General features: G+C 38.5%; 2 protein-coding genes across 3 annotated transcripts in view; both read right to left on the reverse strand.

Annotated features, from left to right (window-relative positions):
- Positions 1 to 3,422: 3,422 nt before the first annotated feature.
- LOC139114431 (protein transport protein Sec16A-like) overlaps positions 3,423 to 19,301 on the reverse strand; it is a 33,247-nt gene continuing 17,368 nt past the window's right edge. Inside the window, exons 14-24 of one of the 2 annotated variants that reach the window (XM_070676169.1) lie at positions 18,901 to 18,987; positions 18,373 to 18,477; positions 17,450 to 17,690; positions 16,582 to 16,998; positions 16,120 to 16,404; positions 15,445 to 15,649; positions 14,696 to 14,833; positions 14,213 to 14,355; positions 13,094 to 13,495; positions 10,866 to 10,940; positions 3,423 to 6,492 (exon numbers count right to left, since the gene is read on the reverse strand). In XM_070676169.1, coding sequence (XP_070532270.1) covers positions 16,763 to 16,998; positions 17,450 to 17,690; positions 18,373 to 18,477; positions 18,901 to 18,987 — 669 coding nt within the window. In that variant the 3' untranslated portion in view covers positions 3,423 to 6,492; positions 10,866 to 10,940; positions 13,094 to 13,495; ... (3 more) ...; positions 16,120 to 16,404; positions 16,582 to 16,762. The remainder of the gene's footprint in view (positions 6,493 to 10,865; positions 10,941 to 13,093; positions 13,496 to 14,212; positions 14,356 to 14,695; positions 14,834 to 15,444; positions 15,650 to 16,119; positions 16,405 to 16,581; positions 16,999 to 17,449; positions 17,691 to 18,372; positions 18,478 to 18,900; positions 18,988 to 19,301) is intronic. The other variant, XM_070676170.1, reaches the window with a different exon arrangement.
- On the reverse strand, positions 6,316 to 16,761 carry LOC139113960 (mastermind-like protein 2). The gene is made up of 7 exons (XM_070675434.1): positions 16,582 to 16,761; positions 16,120 to 16,404; positions 15,445 to 15,649; positions 14,696 to 14,833; positions 14,213 to 14,355; positions 13,094 to 13,495; positions 6,316 to 6,492 (listed from the first exon to the last, which is right to left on the reverse strand). Exons 1-7 carry the CDS (start codon positions 16,759 to 16,761, stop codon positions 6,316 to 6,318), a joined length of 1,530 nt encoding a protein of 509 aa, XP_070531535.1.

Consider the following 19,301-nt stretch of genomic DNA (forward strand, 5'->3'; position numbering starts at 1 on the left):
CTGAGAAAAATTGACTGTGAAGGCATCAAAAATTGGTGCTCAAAGGGTTAACTTATTATTTGCGCATGCATTCAATTTAAATGACATGTTACAGCTGATTGGGTATGAGAGTAAAGTTCATCCTGAAGTCGCTTAAACATTTGCACATATTTTTGAGAGGAGCGATCACATTAAACTGGAAAAGCTATATACACTGGAGTTTGCAACCACTAGGTTATCACTAGGTCGATGAAATTACAACTTGTAAACTCAGTTTGAAAAACGACCATTCATTGGACGCGTGTACTTAATAGTCTAAGTGTTATTTTCACGGTTGATAGCACGTGCCATGTGAGTTATCATTGCAGAATAAGATGAATTTATATTAACATTATAGTGAACATGATTGGAACTAATTTGGGATAATTGGATGGTGAAGTAATGTCGATTTCATCCACAAATGTAATCTCATCTACTTTTCTTTTTACACTACACACTTGTTTTTATGAGTAATTTGTAATATTGCGACATTCAACTAAAGGGCACCTAACATTTTTGCGAAATTTGAAAAATATGAAAATCCAATTATCCAAAATTAGTTCCAATCGCGTTAATGATAGCCGTATATCGACGATGTCTTCTTCATTCGCGATGAAATGTACACAAATTTTCGAAAAAGCTCTCTCGAATGCTCTTGGAATACATCTACAGTTATGCACATAGCCTGGTATCAAAACTTTGCAAAGAGTCTGACATACTGGATCTTACGGTTATCTTAATCTCGGTGAAAAGATTACGTGTACACGGGGTAGCAGTTCAAAAGAAGAGTTTTCAAAGGCGATTTCTAGACGGGTAACTTTTTCTCGTACTAGTATCATGGGGAGGCAATGGGCCTACGGCTCATATTTTATCACTTTTGTGCGGGATTCATTAGCTTCGAGGGTAATTTTCGGAAACCAAATGGTAGGAAAGAGAGTAAAATTCGGTTGTCTTGCAGGGTTTGTTGGTGGTTAATATTTATTTGCCGGTGGGAAGAGAAATATCGAAAGAGGACATTGGAGAGGTGTTGTACGGGGAAGCTTCTGTTACAGGGATTTCCCTGATGGACTATGGGACTGCAAAATACTAGATTTCGAGTTTTCGAACTGGCGGGAACAGTCATGATCTGCTTCAACTTTCCCTGGGTCCCTCTAAATGTAGTTTAATATACTTAGAACTAGATCTACATGTAAGTTTGTAGACTGAAAGATCCGTCGCTCGAGGGCGCCCTCTACGCTCCCCCCCCTTCACGAGAGAGCGCCCTCGAGCGACGGATCTTTCAGTCTAGTAGATGGCACCCGAGTAAGCTGTGTTGTTGGATGCATACACAATTCAATGACCGGGATGCAATCAAGTTACTGAATTCACGGTCACCTTTTCAAGCTTTTACTGATCTCCATCTTTCAGAAAAATTTGCGATATATAATTTCTATAAGGTAAAATGCGCCTGGGGATAGATATTTGGACTCAAACTTTTACAATATTCATTTGGCCTACCATTTGGAGGGGGGGGGGGGGTCATTTTGAAGCTTACGATGAACATACAGGTTAATTTGGCTTAGTTTTCATGTGAATTCCTTTCTTCATTCATTTGTAGCAATAAAAATACCGTCAAGGACACTATGTGCTCACATTCGGTTTGAATTGGTCCATTCAAGAAATATTTAAACCAGGAAAACAAGAATGACAAAAGCAAATAAGGTCTGCAACTTAGGTACTGGAGGTCATCTTTAGGAACATGCATATCAACTTCTATAGCAATAGGACAAGCAGATCCTAAATACATAGGCAAATGTCAACAAAAAAAATCAGCCAGAGAAGGTTTGACAAAAATAGAAAGGTGGGAGAGTGGGGAAAAATAAAGAGTTGAGAAAAATGTACAAAGGGTCTGGTAAAAAATAATGCTACCTCATCAATCTTCTAGACCCTACCACCTCCTGAATATCAAATGTTTCACCCCTTGGTATTGACCATGTTTACATAAGGAGCTACAATAGCCAGATGGCAGGAAATGTATTTACAACCTTGGGAATTTTTTAATTAATGCTATAAGTGCTATCATTCAAATGTAAACTGCTCTTAAGTTAGTTACAGATAGTCATGCCTTCCACTGTGGGGGGTGATTACGACATCTGGAATTATCCTGGATCCAAATTTCTCACCAGTTCTTGTGTGTCTTACATGGAAAAGTTGCAAAATTTGGTCCGCAATGAAAAAATTAACCTCAGCTTTGTTTTCTGGATCAAATTTTACTACAAACTGATACCAAATATGACAAAATTATGTTCACAGCCTTTGAAACTGTCTCACAACATATCCTGGGTTGGTGTACATTATTTAAGGTCACAAACTGAGAAAATTCCCTAAAATATACAAATATGGGGGTTTCCCAACACTTTGAGCAGAAAATTTATCTAATAACATCCCTCGGGACTTTTTACAAAATTACAAAGCTATCAGATGAGCAATTTTGAGAACAAGTTTGCTTGACCAAAATTGACAAAATTGTCATAAAAATACAAATTTGTTATTTCAGGACAATTTCCACATATCTAACTATTGTCATCCCTGGACATCTGTACACCAAATATAAAAGCTGTTTGTCCAGCGGCTTTAAAAAGAAAATATTTTTTAAAGATTTTTTGACCAAAAGTGACAAAATTGCCATAAAACAGTAATTTTTCCAATTTTATCCTAATTTCAACAAATTCAAAGTGTTGCACCCTTGCAAACATCCAACCCAAATTTGAGAGCAATTGGGCGGGTGATTTCCGAGAAGAATAATTTTTACTTAAGATGAGAAAAATAACCACAAAATTCAGCAAAAAATACAAAATTCAAGTTATATTCACAATATTCATCAAACTGTATAAGGTTCACCTCAGGTACTTGCACACAAATTTTCAAAGCAATCAAAACAGCGGTTTTTGAGTTATTAATTCTTGACCATTTTCACATTTTTTGAGCTCATTTGCATAATTTTGGCAATGCAAACTTCATTTGAACAAAATCCCATCCATAGCCCATGAAAAATTGCAGTGGTTCGCGAGTTTTTGATGTTGACGGACATGTTATACGTACACACACACACATACTTACATATATACATACATACATACATACACACACAAATACATACAGACGCCACCGACTTCACCTTATACGAAAACCTCACATTGGTATACCAAATGTGAGCTAAAAACAGCCTTATAAGTTCTATTTCCAAGCGTATGTGTCAACAGCATTGCATGCATTGTTCAGGATGGCAAGTCATTCCATACACAGGAAGATCTGTCACTTGAGGGCGCTCTGTGTGCCCCGGTGGGCAGGGGGGCATAGGGAGTACCATCGAGTGACCGATCTTCAAGTCTAGATATTCCACTAACAAGAATAACGCTCGAGCATTCCATTTATAAGTGACATCTTTATTTCAGGAAATCTGTCGATACAGATATCAAAGGATCACGCTCACAAAAAAAGAGAGGCTAAAAATTTTGAGAAAAATCTGCCCCTTTTTTTTCTTCAATAAATAGACATCCAGTTTGTGTCTGAGCACAGTACTGTGTGTCTCTCTGTAAAAGTCAGTAATCTGACCAATCAATTATTCTTTAGGCTAAATTACACTGAGATAGTATGAATGGATACCTGGAATTCTCAGAGAAAAAAAGGAAAAGAAAGATCTTGCAGAAAATTGACTGTTTAACTACACATTGTTAGTTCACAATCACAGACTGGCATTTGTGTTGTTGATGCAAAGCCATGTTAGAATACAAAATCACACGTAGTTTATGTACTTTGTTTCTTGTCAAAGAAGGTATCTATGACATAGAAAGGACAGAATTAGCACAAAAATTCTTGAAAATTACACAAGACTGTAAAAATATCATATGTTGTGGTGCACAGAGAGAATTATTTCCTTTGATATTGTGGCATCGAGGAGGGTGGTTATAAGATATTTATGTGATAAAATATCAGGAAAAGAAGCGTTCTTGGTCTATGATATACAAACACAGAGCAAGCAATTACAAGCAATGCAGATTATTAAAGACACAGTGTTACTCTCTAGCCTCGTAAGTAACTTATCTGTCATGAAATGTACATTCTATGTTCACTTTAGTATTATGCAGACTTTTCACATATGAATTTTTTCTTCTGTTACCTTAAGGATTTATGTACGTGCATTTGAAAACTGTGCTACATGGTCCTGATAAAGAATACCCCCTAGCATGGGTAACATTGACTTGTCATGCCTTTGATGACTTGCCTGCAGTTTTAAAAGCTAGCACACCTACGTTCATTGGCCTAGGCAAATCACATCTCCTCCTCCCCCTCCCTCAATGAACTGGTTATGAGAACAAAAATAAATCCATTTAATATCAGAACTTCAGTAACATTATAGAAATTTCACACAAGGCAATAATATCTCAATATTCATTTTGTTTGACCAGTTTGAGATCCCTATTTTCATCCATCTTTCACTGTGAATAACACTAAAAATACCCGGACACTCGGCACATTCACAATCTGTGCCTGACCATACCAAGTATCGACCAAACACAGGGGTGTACGACAAGAGCATGAAATGAACACGGCATTTTCAACCCTTGTAAAAAGAGTGTGAATCAGATGTATGTGCATCACACATTGTAATATGAAAGGTTACAAAGCAAAAGAAATCATACATGTTTCCGTTTTTCTAAGTCACAGTGATCGTCTGGTGGTGAAAAACTCCAGAACAGTCCCGTTTTCTCTATGAAAAGGTACGTGGTGACATAGACATTGATATCTTTGACAGCAAAGACACAAAATCAAAACATTATTTATATATAAAAGTATAGTATTGGTAATTACAATGTAGCACAAAAAATTAACAATTTCATCTTTAATGTATCTTGCTACAGTTCACAACACATGGCACTCTTGCTGAAATCTCAATAAATTAAACGCACGTTCCATGAATCCGGAGGAAACTCTAAAATAAAATTTTACAAAGCAGTTTCACAAAAATAGGAATTTTTATAAATTATTTGACTGACATTTAGTGAGAAAAAGAAATCTTCACATTGTCACTCAGACATGGGGCTCTTTTAAAGCTAGGTTTGTTGTAAACATACCTAAGTTCTGGTTAGGCCCCAAAATTAAGCACAGATAATCAAAGTATTCTATTAGACATTATAAATCTGAATATTGTAGCTCTGGAATATTCATCATTTTTTACATTCACAGTGAGTCAAGTCACTTATGACCATATGAATAATTGTGCTTTGATTCCCCTACCCAACCACCACTCCCATTCAAGTGTACAGATCCAAATTTCATACGTATGACGACAAGGTTGCACAACAAGCTTGCTTGTTCAATTTCTCTCTGACAAATGAGCACCATGTGAATGTCGTGGACTCAGAAATGACCTTTTACTGACCTGAAACTCTCCTTAAGAATACATTGCCACTCACCATTGCATAGCAATGGGGGCATGCAAATAAGGTTGTAGTCACGTTCTGCCATTGAGGGCGCTAACAAAAGTTGGGCATCGACATGAAACAGAGAGAGAGGCTAAAGCACATTGGCTTGGACACTTCTCAGGTCTACAACCATGATGAAATTTTATATGAACACGAAATGTCGAAATAATGTGCATTTTTCCTACATTCCATAAGTACAGGTTACAGATGCAGCACTTTGGCACGCAAAGCACAAAAGGCAAAGCTACACAGTTACAAGCTGTGAAAATAAATCACACAAATTTTTTAGCTAACATACTGAAGCAGTTTCATTTGAAAAGGAAATTTCTGCAGAAAAAAAGAAGTTATTCTAGATATCAGAGTGTTGTAAATTAGGCATTTATTATTGTGCACACACATAAAGAACAGAATTTTCAATGTAAATTGGATGTCTTGAAAGGCAAAAGTTTGCCAGGATAATGAAAGCATTTAGGCTGCCAATGGGGAATTAGGGTTTTCAGATGCCATCTTTAAACTCACCATTTGACAGCCACATACTTAAGGGATGCTATCATAAGAAAGTGCTATCTGGCTTTTAAACGTGAAAAAAAAACTCAACAGTGATCAAACAAAGATTTTCTTTCAGTATGGATTTGCCAGTAAATTGACCTGTCCACATAGATTGCTGTTTCTTTCAAACAATTAAATTACAATGACAACTTCACCAAGTCTCTACGTTCAGGTGCCTGATTTGAACAATCACGCTTTGAATTTACAATTTTCTCTCGATAAGACTACATGTCTCCGATCTTATATTTGATATACTTTCCTCTATTCCCTTCACAATATACGACTATCTCTGGGTAGGGTATTTCCTCCTGGCCGTCATACTGTAGCCTCTACGAGCCGCTGGAGCACCTTGCTGGCCGGCTGAAGGCTGAGACGGAGGTCCTGCAAACTGGGATGGGTTGTACATGACAGGTCCTGATGGGACAGGCTCCGGCTGTTGCCAGCTGGACTGGTTTGCAGACTGTATGGAAAGGATAAAATGACCGAGTTATCTGACTGAATATCATAAATCTGGTATCCTAAGAAAATATGCCTTCTTTTTGTTTCCTAAATTTTCTATAGGTGTCACCAATAGGCATGGTCAAAAACTTCAACTTTGCTCTCTTTCAAAATACATTGCCCAAACAAAGACACATAAATCAAATACTGATTATGACAATATGGAAAAGAGCAGATGTTTATGGTTATAGAGAGTGGTTTAGGCCATACTAACTTCTACATTGACATCGTCTGATTTAGTCATTCAGAATACCATCTTTTTTTCCTATTAGGAAAATGTTCATAACACCCACCCATAAAAGAATAGTGAAAATTATACCAATAATGATTTTAAAATATCGCAACATCACAACCCCTTAGAGCTGCATATTGGTATAGGTTTACCAACAGCACCCCCCCCCCCCCCCCCCCGCCCCCCCATGACATCAAACAAAAATATTGTTCCCATGACTGTTAAACCCAGATAGAGTAATGAGGGGTTACTCAAGATGATATGTTAGTGATTTGGAAGTGGTTTAAAAGGTATAGTACACAGAGTTTTAGAAAACAGCACTGAAGTAAGTGTCAACACCACCAAAGCTTACAGGTACATAACGATGACAGTAATCAGTGTATGTGTGATCCTACTACCCAATAGAGGACTGTTTTAACAATTATAGCATTTTGTCCAGTTATTATTTATGAGTCGTGTTGTATTATTAGGGCAGCTTCTGTCAAAACATAAACTGTAGTGTGAACTAAAACTGCTGGTTCTGGCTGAAGAATGAAACAAAATTCATCTACAAGAGACAATCCTAACAATTATCCTAGTCTACATGTACATGAAGAATATGCAGTAATGGTTAGTGAACATTTTGCTACATCTATCTCTAAATAAAGCCAGTCTTGAAAAATGTGGCTCAATGCAAGAATAATTTCAAAGGACAGACGATTAAACCTTTGCCGCGAGATCTTGACAATTTAGACAGCATATTGGCCTTCACGTGTTCATTGATGAAGTGCGAAATACTGCGGGTTATTTGGCTTTCATGTAAACAAACCAGTAATCACTTCTCTGTAAGTTTTTATCTTCCCTTGTATGGGGAGGTTTTGAAAATCATTGCTGTGGAGTGGTTGGGAATGTACTGTGATTCAATGACCAACTGACGAAACTACTGAGTGCAAGACTGTAAATGTAAATATAGTGATTGGACAACTTTGAGGATAGTTTAAACACCGTTGAGAGCAGAAGTGGACAGTAAATGGAGTCAGTTTTGAGTACATAACAATATCAAGATCATGTTAAGATGTAATGCAACATGAATACCTGTGATTTCGTGATCCTAAGACTGCGTGTGTGTGTGGTTAACAAAAATACTTGCAAATACGCCCTAGTATTATTTTTTTCCCCTTCACAATATAACAAGACTGTTTCATGACTGTCACACCACATAAGATATTATATCAGGACAATGTTGCACTACAGAAGATCACACTTCAAAACAGTACATAACATTACTATGTCAGCACAGAGCTACAAGCCACATCACAATTACAACACAGATATTGGGAAAGAGAATTTTGTTTTTTATCACCACATACTGCGGAGAAATCCAACAGGGTGGAAAGCTTCCCAGAATGATTTTTCTAAATAGACAAAAACACAGCGTTAGTATTTTTCGGAGAGGACGTCAAAGCGGTTAAAAAATATCGCTAGACTGCAGAAACGCAATGCATGCACGTTTACTTTGCATAATCAGTACATCTATAAAACCAGCCATCATGCACATCGTCTCTTTATGAAGATTTTCCAATTCTCACTTCCTGATGTACACTGCCCCTATCACCACCTGGTACACTGTTTAAACACTGCTCACATTCAGAAGGTGAACCTCATGCAGGATAAGAAAGGGTAAGCACCACAAGTTTAATCTGTTGCTACATCTGCTCTGACTTGCCTCCTTCAAATTTCACAAACATTCAAACGCTCAGCAGAGTTTGGAATCTTATTTTCTGTTACCGGTAATACATCGAGCAGTTCCCGGGAGTGTCAAAAGCACTATCATATCGAAACAGAAACCACTGCTTTTCACTACATCTCATGGCTGAATCAGTATGACACAAAGAGGACATTCTTGTTTTATTATGAGATTGTCACGGAATGTAATAGTCACAGCGCCCTCTACATGGTAAATCAACTTGCCACGCCTTCACATGTATGCCCTCACATTTGATGAAGTCAGTTTGCTTTCAGGGTGATCTTCTTACTGATATTACAGTTACATGTAAACAAACACCTTACTGACTCTGCTGAAAGCTTTCCTCTACAATGAAATAGCAAGTTAAGGTAGGATGCACCTCAGGGTCAGATATTTGGATACTAAAATTTTTTAAAATTCTTTTCAAATATAGTACTTGTGGCAGCTCATTTTAAAGCTCTTGGAGTAAAAAGGAAACTTTACAGTCATAGTTTTTTTAAAATCAAACAGATTTTTACCAACAGAGTAATAAAGATAAGTAGCCATTTTGAATTTCAAATACCTCTAAATGCTAGGTATTACCGTAATTTGTTTCTCCAGTACCAAAATGTCCAAGGTGACCCTTGATTTTCATTTTTGATTTTGTACGAGAATGGTTTAAACACAAATCAGAGGCACATACTACCTTGAGCAGATATGAGCAGAACAAGTTCAAGGGAAAGTATGGGGGAATTATGCTGGTAGAGTGCGCACAATCTAATGTACAGATCCCAACCCTTGCAATTGATACATAAACCCCTGCCCTGACAGGTGCAAGTCTGTATGATGTAACTTGTATAGACAAGAACTTTGAACAAGCCTAACATCTTGAGTAAAGACAAACCAGCTGTACGTCACATACCCTTTAACATGCATATACTTTTATTACCATATCAGTAAACCCAATCCACCCAGCTAGCAGTCTGTCACTTGAATCAGGCATAGAAATGTCAAGAGATTTTTTGACTACCATAGTTTCAGAGCGCTTCAGTGAAGATGGCAAAGTCACCGCAGTCATATATATGCTATAACAGTCACAATGACCCAAGGTTTCAGCTACCTATGCAATTCTGGAGATGGTATGGGAGGGCAAGCATGAACACTACACCTGGTTACTTGGTTTGAAATGAGTAAACACCCCATATCCTCTCAATGGCAAAACTACCAAATGGAAACACCAATTACTTCTTAGAAGTCTTCACAAACCCTTTCACCCCTCATGTTTTTTCTACAAGTCCGAAATGACCAGGAACAACAAGGAGACCAAGAACAAATCATTGAGTGAAAAGGTACGTGAAAATGAACGTTACCCCTGGCTGCAGCATAAACTCTGCCATACATGGACATTTCTCTCTTGTCATTCCTACTTGTTATTTCTACATTTCAAAACATGAAGGATTTACATTTGATTATCATGCTGAGGAAGAACTTGTAGACAAGTTACATTGTCTGGGCATGCTATGCTTTTACCGCTTTTCAGCAACTTGACCTGATAACAACAGATAAACCAAACAGGGATGGGGATGATATATAATTCAATCTCAAAAACACACATGGAGCCAGTCATATACACTTAGCGATGACATGGTACTATATATCACACATGCGAGTCTCCCTGAACTGTATATTACATGTGTTAACATTGTTTGTAGCGTGTTAAAACTACATGTATTTTCATTTTAATTTACATTTGTATCAAAATTATCCGAGTTTCAAGACATCCTGAGAAACACTTGTCTGAGTCAAAAGAACAGCTTTAAACTGTGACGCAAGGCAGGGCGTACACATACACAGTGCCCTCAACCAGCAAACCCCTACCCATCCTAAATATAGAACAAACCATACCACCCCCTTTACACGATGGCTTAAACCTCTGAGAGGGAAAGAATACGTATGCATAAAAGGTGAAATAGATATACTGCTGAGGAACAGTCTCTACCACTGTTTTACATTCTAAACCCTCCATAAGAATGATTTGTTCCATTTCAATGATTTTCAAAACGGTAGGAAGGATCCATTTGCTGGCAAATAGGGGTGAAAAGGTAACAGACTATACCAAGACAGACAGTCACTCTACTTTCTTACAACTGATGCACATACAGTAGAGCTTATACATGAACACACATGAACATCAAATGTTAGTTTTGAAAAGATGAAAAGTGCCATTAATTTGTTAGTTCCACATTACAAACAAGCTAGGCATACCAGGCTTGGCTTAGCCAATGGCCAAATAGGATATACAATGATACAAGACACAGGGTGAAGAGCAAAGCTGTGAATAAAGGAAGACAAAAACAGAGGACGATACAAGACAAAACAATTTGATATATGCATATACCTGTTCATAGTTGCTGTTACTGAAATGTTGGCTGACTTCATATGAGAGAGAGCTAAGGGAACTGGATCTTGACAGCTATGAAGACGAAAAACCACATACCCCATTAAAAATAAATAAATAAATAAAAACAAAAATAAAAACAAAAACAAACATAGGAGAGACAAAAACATGGTGGTTTTAAAACTGATGAATTAAGAAACTACTGTTGATATCAGAATGATGTGGGTTTTTTGTTCATTCAGAGTGCAATGCACCATGTGACATGCTCACTACAGTGAAATATACATGCCAAGTAAAATCTACATGCATTCGTGCATTTAATTTCCAGTACAAAAAATAGCAACGGTTTCACAGATTTGTAGCTTTGCCATTATTATCTACATATTAAAGTTACTGCGAAGGCAAAGGGGGATACATGTACAAATACTGCAAATATGGCGTATGCTCTTTGTCCGAATTCCCCTTTCAAAACAAGGCTACAGTCCAACTTTGCCACGCCCTATCATGAGGTACGAGCAACATCAACCCTTTCACCACCAAGGTTCAACCTAAAAGGGGTTTGTGGATCTGTTTACAGCAAATTGGGGTGAACAGGTTAAAGAGTTCAAATGGTACTTTGTCTATAAAAATATTCTGAAAGAGTTTGCATAGCATTCAATAGACAAATGGAAATTTACTGTGTACAACAGTATCTGTGGCAAATATCATTTGTAGCCGTTTTTTTCTAAACATGTACTACATGTACTTGCTATCAGTGTGGCATACACACCATCTTTGCAATGCTGCTTTTGCCTGGCAACTGATCATCTATTTTTATAGGCAAACAATTTAAACCAAATAATGTTCTCATACATTTATATGATCATCTTGAGAGCTTTTCCCACAATAGCTGTACTTCTAGCCATGGCAACTGATGCAGCTATATTACCACAGTATTTAAATATATGTCCCTGTCCTCAAACATGGATAGTCAAATGTGTAGTGTGTCTAGAATCAATGAATGTTGACTTTTTCCAGGGGCCATGGGTCATAAAAACATGCACATTATAAATGAAACATACTCCAGGGGTGGAGGGGGTTTAAGCTGTATTCTGATTTTTTGTGCAATTCAGTCTAACTGTATGCTAAGTGACTCTTACACCATGGAAACCATGATGCTGAACAACAATTCAGATTTTGTATCGAAATGATTGCTGTTCAAAAATCTGCCAACAGTTCAAACTTCTAAGCAAACTATTTCAGCAGTTGACTGCGTTTGAAGAAAGTTCAAATAGCAATTCCAACATCAGATTTTTTGCACTTCAAAACTTCTGTTTATAGGGCAAGGGGGGACAGAGGGCTTTGAGGTCAAATGTAACAAGTCTCATTGATAATGTGCATCTTTCATTATCCGTGGTCCCTAACATAATGCTGTACACTGCTTCAGCTTGGATCACAAAACACACACTGCACAATGCAATTCTATATACATTATACAAATATGCAGCATACCGCCAAACAGCCACAATACAACACTACTGACATCTATACACGTACACTATAACCTAAAACATTTAGTTACTAAGACAGACAACTACACATATAGAAAAACACAATCTACATTTCATATGGACACCTTTTAAATTTCCGAAAGATTATTTCTATACTGCATTGGCTCCCTCTGTTCAGGAATTTTATTATTCTACATGAGAAGTTGCATGCATACTACAAGTACTGGGTATTTGAGATTATCCAATGGAACCCCCCCCTCCCCTTCCTCCCACTTCGCTATACTGTCAAACCTAGGAAAAGTCACCAATTCACACTGGACAAAAACAACACTAGAATTTGCAAGAAAATAACCACTCACACTGTCATGTGTGCTAAAGTATGTGACACGTGAATGTTTGTACACTGCTCAAACACCCAACACATATATATCTACCATTCTTTACCAAAAACCTACATGCCAATAAACCATTTTTTGCCCAAACCTACACTAGTCTAGCACAATAAAAATGATGCATTTGTCAAGCCAAAACCCTCTTCTATTCTACTATCCAACAACTGTGATTGCCTCACATAAAACGGGATCTTGTCCAATCCTGGGGCATTAAAATGTATTCACAACAGGAAATGATGAAAAACTTCAAATTGTCACAATATGACAAAATCTCACAATATGTGCACATGCACCCTATGGAAAAACATCAAGTCAATCAACAGTTGATTGGCTATTGTATGCTTACATTGGTTTCCCTTTCCCCGTTCTGTTGAGGTGGCCCTGCATTCTGATCAAACTGCGGTTGTTGTTGCTGCTGTTGAGGCAACGGTTGTTGCTGATGGCCTACAGGTTGCTGCACTGGTTGCTGAGTTGCTTGCTGTTGCTGGGGATCATACTGTGGGGTAAGCTGCTGCTGCTGCTGCTGCTGCTGCTGTTGTTGTTGTTGTTGTTGTTGTTGGCCTACAGGTTGCAGGAGTGGTTGCTGTTGGTTGGGATCGTAGAATGGAGTTTGCTGTGGCTGCTGTTGTTGCTGCGGCAGCTGTTGTTCCCCATGTTGTTGTTGTTGTTGTTGTTGTTGTTGTTGTTGTTGGTAACTAACATTCTGGTCCCATGTCTGTCCTTGATTGAACGTTGTTGGATTGAAAAACTGAAAAAGAAGTTGGTAGGGAGATGAAGACATCACTAACAAAATTTATTGGCTGAGTGAAGACTTCCACAGGATGTCACTGAAGAGTCATCTTGAAGTATGGCAATTAATGATAGGACTCTATGCTGAAGTGAACAAGATAATTGGTATGCAGGAGGAGGCATAACCAGTAATTGGATGTCTCAAACAGCAATTTTATCTGTGCAAGCTGATTAATTTGCCATACACCAGGTTTTGACACCTAGAGCATACTAAAGGTTTGTATAGGTTGCAGCATATTTGACACATTTGCCAACACATTAGCCTGCGTTCATTGACACTACTGGTAATATGGTCCAACACATGGACTTGTTCACCAGAAGTCACCAAATAGCTGTACTGTAAGAAATCTCTCCATTTATCCATTAACCTGTTCACCCCTAATTCAATGTTAACAGGTCTACATTAAGTACTCAAAACAATGGATTTGGGCCAAACCATGGTGGTAAAAGCGTTAAATCATTTGTCATGATTCTAACCATAATGTCTCACCACTTTATTGAGTGCAAATGTATTGGCCATTTAGATGTTCATTTCAGTGTACTGTGGAGGTGGAAGCAATAAGGGCAATGGTGATTTATAATACACTCTGTATATATGTACAAATTTGTAAAATTTACTGACAGAGAAAATATTAGAAAGTATATTCTCACATTAATAAGTAAAATTTGTCTTTACCTGTGGTTTTGATTCAGTTGGTGACGATTCATCTGGGCTAGAAGGTGTGTGTGGCCGTGACCCTGGATTTCCTATTTTGGGTTGCTGGTTATCAGTAACGGTTCCTGATGGGTCTCCCTGGCCCTGCTCTGAGGGCTCTGCCACTGTGTTCATTAGGAGAGATAAGAAACAATATACCTCAATATCTTGATATGCGAATAGTATGATCAATGGACAAATTAAATTCATGCGAGAATTTTCAAAAAGAAGAACTTTCAATATATGTGTGAACAGGGTTCCAACACAGAGGCGAGATATTATCTTGCAAACATACCAGAGTTGTTCTAACTGGCAATATGAAAGGAAATTTTCCAATCAGTGGCGAGAAAGGTATTCAAATCTTTGAAATACCACACTTCGAGCAAAGAAGTAAACATGAGGCACTTGAAGTAATTCAACGTTGCACGGAGCAATATTGTCAGGTCTATGCAAACTTTTACGTACCAGGTTCTGGAATGAAGTAATTGACCGGTGCCGTATTTGAAGTTGGCATCATTGGGAACAGATCAGTTGGTGGCGCTACAGCTGGGGTTGACTTTGTACCACCTGGGTTCATCACATCAACATAATTACCTCGTCCACCTGTGAAGAATAAGTAAAATGTCAAAAACACCAATGCCATCATTTTTATCAACTCCTAATGTCACAGATTATGCTACACGCGTAAGATAAATCTCACTAAATCTTTGATTTATGTAATAACCCTTTGCAGTATCACTGCTACTGTTGTACCATAGACCGTAATGTTATACCCTGAGTGAGATTTCCGTTATATTCAAACAACCACTACACTGTTTCACTACATGTATGTGTCCACTTACGACTGACCAAGTGTTTTTCCCCGACATGATGAAAATTTTGACTGAAATGTGTTTCCTGGTTTCACTGCAAGTTTAAGGTTTTAAACTTCTCTTCTTTCAGTTTTACATGCGGAAACTGAATACAGGCATTCAAATAGAAATTATATTTCTATAAAAGTTGGAATATAAATGCTCTTCAGATTCAGCCATCACATCTAAACAAGTCTGTGCGTGACATGAATTTTTTTCCACAAAAAGACACACTCTCTGCATTTCTAACATGCACTGAAGGTATCACTTTGTATGATAGAGTTGAGATCATTCATTACCCATATTCCAGGCCACACTGCATGGTAGTAGGACACAATCAAAGTTAGGCCCAGGGGTATTTACCTAGTTTTGTCTTCTGTCTCTGAAACCTATTAACTCCTGAAGGAGGTGCTGCTGCCCCTGGCTTGTTGACAGCTGGAGGGTTTGCAGCCGATGAGAAGGACTGACTCAGTTCCAGATCTGTCGGAGGAGGTGCAACGTTAGCGCTATCTTCTTCTCCGTCGTCATCTTCATTCACCCATTTCTTCTTGTCTGGATCCCACTGTATCTGCAGGAATTGAAGAGAGCGCGAGTTGAACGGACAACTGGCAACCTTTCATTATATTCTTTGCAAAGACTGTTGTAGTAATTGATTGTTTGCAAAAGGACCAAACATAGTACGAGGAGAATAAAAGCCGCAGTTTCATTTTGGCAACTTTTTGAAAACCCTTTGGCTACCATCCTTGAGTGCGCATCCTGTTGATAATGTTGATACATGTATACAGAAATGTCGGGAAATCTTATGTTACAAACACCCAACTGACAGTGTGTCTTCAGGTCTCAACATAGATGTGGATTCTATCAGGAATTCATGGTTGTCACATGATACTGGAATAAAAATGTGATGTTTCTCTACTTTTCTATTTTAACAGATATCTGAATATTGTCTTAAACTGAAATCTCAGATTTAACATTTGAAATCAGAACGATTGGATCAAGTCTACGTGTCATAATACAAGGATCTGACTTTGAACTTACAGACTTGTTGGTGTCATCTGGTAGATGTACTTCATTTTTAGCTCTGGGTCTCAATTTACTAAATATACCACCAAACCAACTGGAGCTGCCAGCTGCCTTTACAGTTTTCACTTTCTTCTCTGGTTTTTTCTCCTCTGGCTTGGGTACTGCGACAGGCTGCTTGGCTGGTTCAGGAATTTTTGCCGGTGGTGCAGTCTCTTTGGGAGATTCCGGGGGAGTGAAAGGTGAGTTGGGACTAGATGGTTGGGCTACCGGTGTGGAGTCTCCATCCTGGGTCACTTGGCCCTGAAAAGTGAAAGAAACGGTCAAATTTAGAAATGCACTCAGGGGAAAAAAAAGGTTGCCAGCTACCTGAATTGGACATTGCTCAGTTTAATTGATGAGGGTGCACTTACACTAAGATGGATAGGGCCTAATCGTGTAGCTGAAAACAGATATGTGAGGAAAGTCTGAGAGACTCACATGTTGAACACTGGCAGCATAATAATCAAACTTGGATGAAGCGCCACTCTCTGTAAGCTCTGTGTCCTCTCCGGAGTCTGCAGTACCATCTGTAGTACTGTATTCAGTAATGTTGCTGTTCATTGATGCACCAAGGTCCTGTATCGGCTGATGTGGGTAGTTCTGAAACTGCTGGTACATGTCACCCTGTTGCTGTGGCGGCTGTTGTTGATATTGTTGTCGGCTGCTGCAGCTGCTGATACTGTTGCGGTTGCTGCTGACCTGCTGCATCTGTGGGAATGTACTGCTGTGGTGTTGACTGGTCTGCGGGTGCAGGGACCATGTTGGGATCCTGCTGGTATCCATAGGTGGCCATTCCAGCTGGCGTCTGGCCCCCTGCTGGGGAGTTGCTACTTGCTGTCATGGTAAATCCTGCACCTGTAAAAATTGTTAACGCCAGTCATTATTTTGCCTGAACTTGAACTTTTCAATCTGTTCACCTTAATTTCGTATAAACAGGTCAACTATGACCATTTATGACAACAACCAGGCCAAAACAATGATCATCATGGTGAAAAGGTATTTTAGAGTAAACCAAGGATGTAACAATACAACCACAGAAAACAGTATATAGCCACAGGAAATTACAAGCAAATATGCACAGCACGCTTGTTTAACATAACAGTGTAAAGCAAACGTTTTTGAGCCTAGATAATTTCAAGATTTTGTCAAGCACAACTGTTTTGCAATAATTAATTTGCAAAGTCTCCATCTACATTCTCTTGTCCACATTCACATTTGAATAATCTTGACTGCTATTCAGTTTCCTAACACCTCCAAAAAATTCTCAATCTACTGATCCTGGCCACTTTTCACATATGCAACTGACCTGTCCCCAGCTGATCGGCTGCAAACTGTTGTAAGTCACTCATTCGCTGATTGGCTCTCTGCTGGTTGCCGATGTCAGACATATCAAAGGTGTTGACATAGTCCTGCAGGTTGGCATAGGAGTTGTCCACTGACATGCCGATGATAGGGGTGTCCAGGCTCTCACGACCACTCAGATTGGAGGAAGAGTACACCCATGGCATAGGGGTGTCTGAGGCAGATGGCAACTGGATCAAACCCTCCTGCATTACAAGAGACCGTCGGTCAAAGGTTATGAGTGTTTTCAATGGGGAGTCTACCAAAGTTGACTGGGTAGACAATAACTTAGATCCTCGCAAGGTAAACTAAGATTTATATGTCTCCCTGGCTTTGTTGAAACCAGAATAGATTTTCACCAACAGCTACATCCAGATACTGGTACCACACTGAGCTCAAAGTTTTGTTACTCTGCGTCAGAATTACAAGTTATAATCTCTCAGTACTTTTCATGACAACATGATCATACATTTCATCTGCTTTAGTTGTTTTATTTGCACTTTCTGTCTCACTCTCAGATTGACCCTGAAACTGAGACTGTGCACTACGAGCCAGTTTGCTCTGAGTCTGCAAAAAGAGTCTAGGATAAAATTCCGACAAGTTCGCCCTTGCAATAAATGTATTAAATTGAATTTTCCATGATATATGTACATACATATCTCAATAGAACATGTCACAATCTCACATTTTGCAACCCACAACTCATCCAGTCGTGATGACGTGACCACCCAAACAATTTCGGAAAATTTCTTTATTTTCTCTTACACCTGAACAGGAAGAATCAGCATTATAGGGTTAGACACTGTCTGTAGCGATTGCTCAAGTAATCTTCCAGGATTGTCCCGGATGTTTCTGAAGTAGATGACAACAATGCACCAGTTGTCTTACCTTGATTTGTTGTTGAATCATGCTGAGTTTGAAGAGCCACTGAGGTTCACTGATGTCATTGCCACTGTAGTACTGGGGGTCATGATACTTCAACCGATTACCGAGCTGCAAGGGAGGAGTGGGGAGCACAAATTGAAAAGACACTACTGGTATATATCATTGACGGAAATAATGTTTTGCTTTTGGTGTGGTGTACACAAACAGCAAAGTAGTGGGACTCATTCTTTGAACCTCTGAATTCAGTAATAATCAAGTAATACTGTCCTACAGCATGTGAAAACTGCAATAAGCAAGACTTGATACACATGTATTTTATTGTCAAAATCTCACGATAACAATTACAGCAGATGTTGACATCACAACCAGTGGCATTATATGGAAACAGAAAGCACTTTTAATAGTGAATGTCATTTTTCCGCTGGTATAACATACTATCGGACATCTATGGGACAGCTCTGTGTTTTATTGCATTCAACAAAACTAGACCTGTTTGTCTTGACACTATCCGCAAAGAACAAATTCCCTTACCTCATACAACTGTTCAATAAGCGTCTGGCTAAACATCTGTGGTGCCAGCGTAATAGTGTTGCTGATGGTTTCGCAGTAGTACAAGGACTAAAATACAAATGAAGTAGAAGAAGAAGGGGATTTTGTTTAATACTAGTGTATTAGCACACAAGATTTTCAGAACTTGGGTTGATATACTGAAATTTCATAGGTGAAGAATAAGTGCATCACAGAGACACAATGCCTCAATGACTGCATGTATGATCTGCATCATGCAAAGATATTTGGTACTGCCATTTCATGTACTGAACAGGTTATTACTGTAAACCATTACACACATTTCCCTGTGTATATCCCCTACCACTCTTTAGAAAACTATTGGATTAACCAAAGTTTAGTGGTGAAAGTGTTGACCTGTTCAA

The sequence above is a fragment of the Ptychodera flava genome, chromosome 16 (genome assembly GCF_041260155.1).
Source record: "Ptychodera flava strain L36383 chromosome 16, AS_Pfla_20210202, whole genome shotgun sequence".
Lineage (NCBI taxonomy): Eukaryota > Metazoa > Hemichordata > Enteropneusta > Ptychoderidae > Ptychodera > Ptychodera flava.

Coding starts and splice junctions, on each gene's coding strand:
- LOC139113960 (XM_070675434.1), bottom strand. CDS start 16,761: ATGTACCAGCAGTTTCAGAACTACCCACATCAGCCGATACAGGACCTT. Junction 14,356..14,695: donor TTACTTCATTCCAGAACCTG/GTACGTAAAAGT, acceptor TAATGAACACAG/TGGCAGAGCCCTCAGAGCAG. Junction 6,493..13,093: donor ACGGGGAAAGGGAAACCAAT/GTAAGCATACAA, acceptor CTTTCCATACAG/TCTGCAAACCAGTCCAGCTG.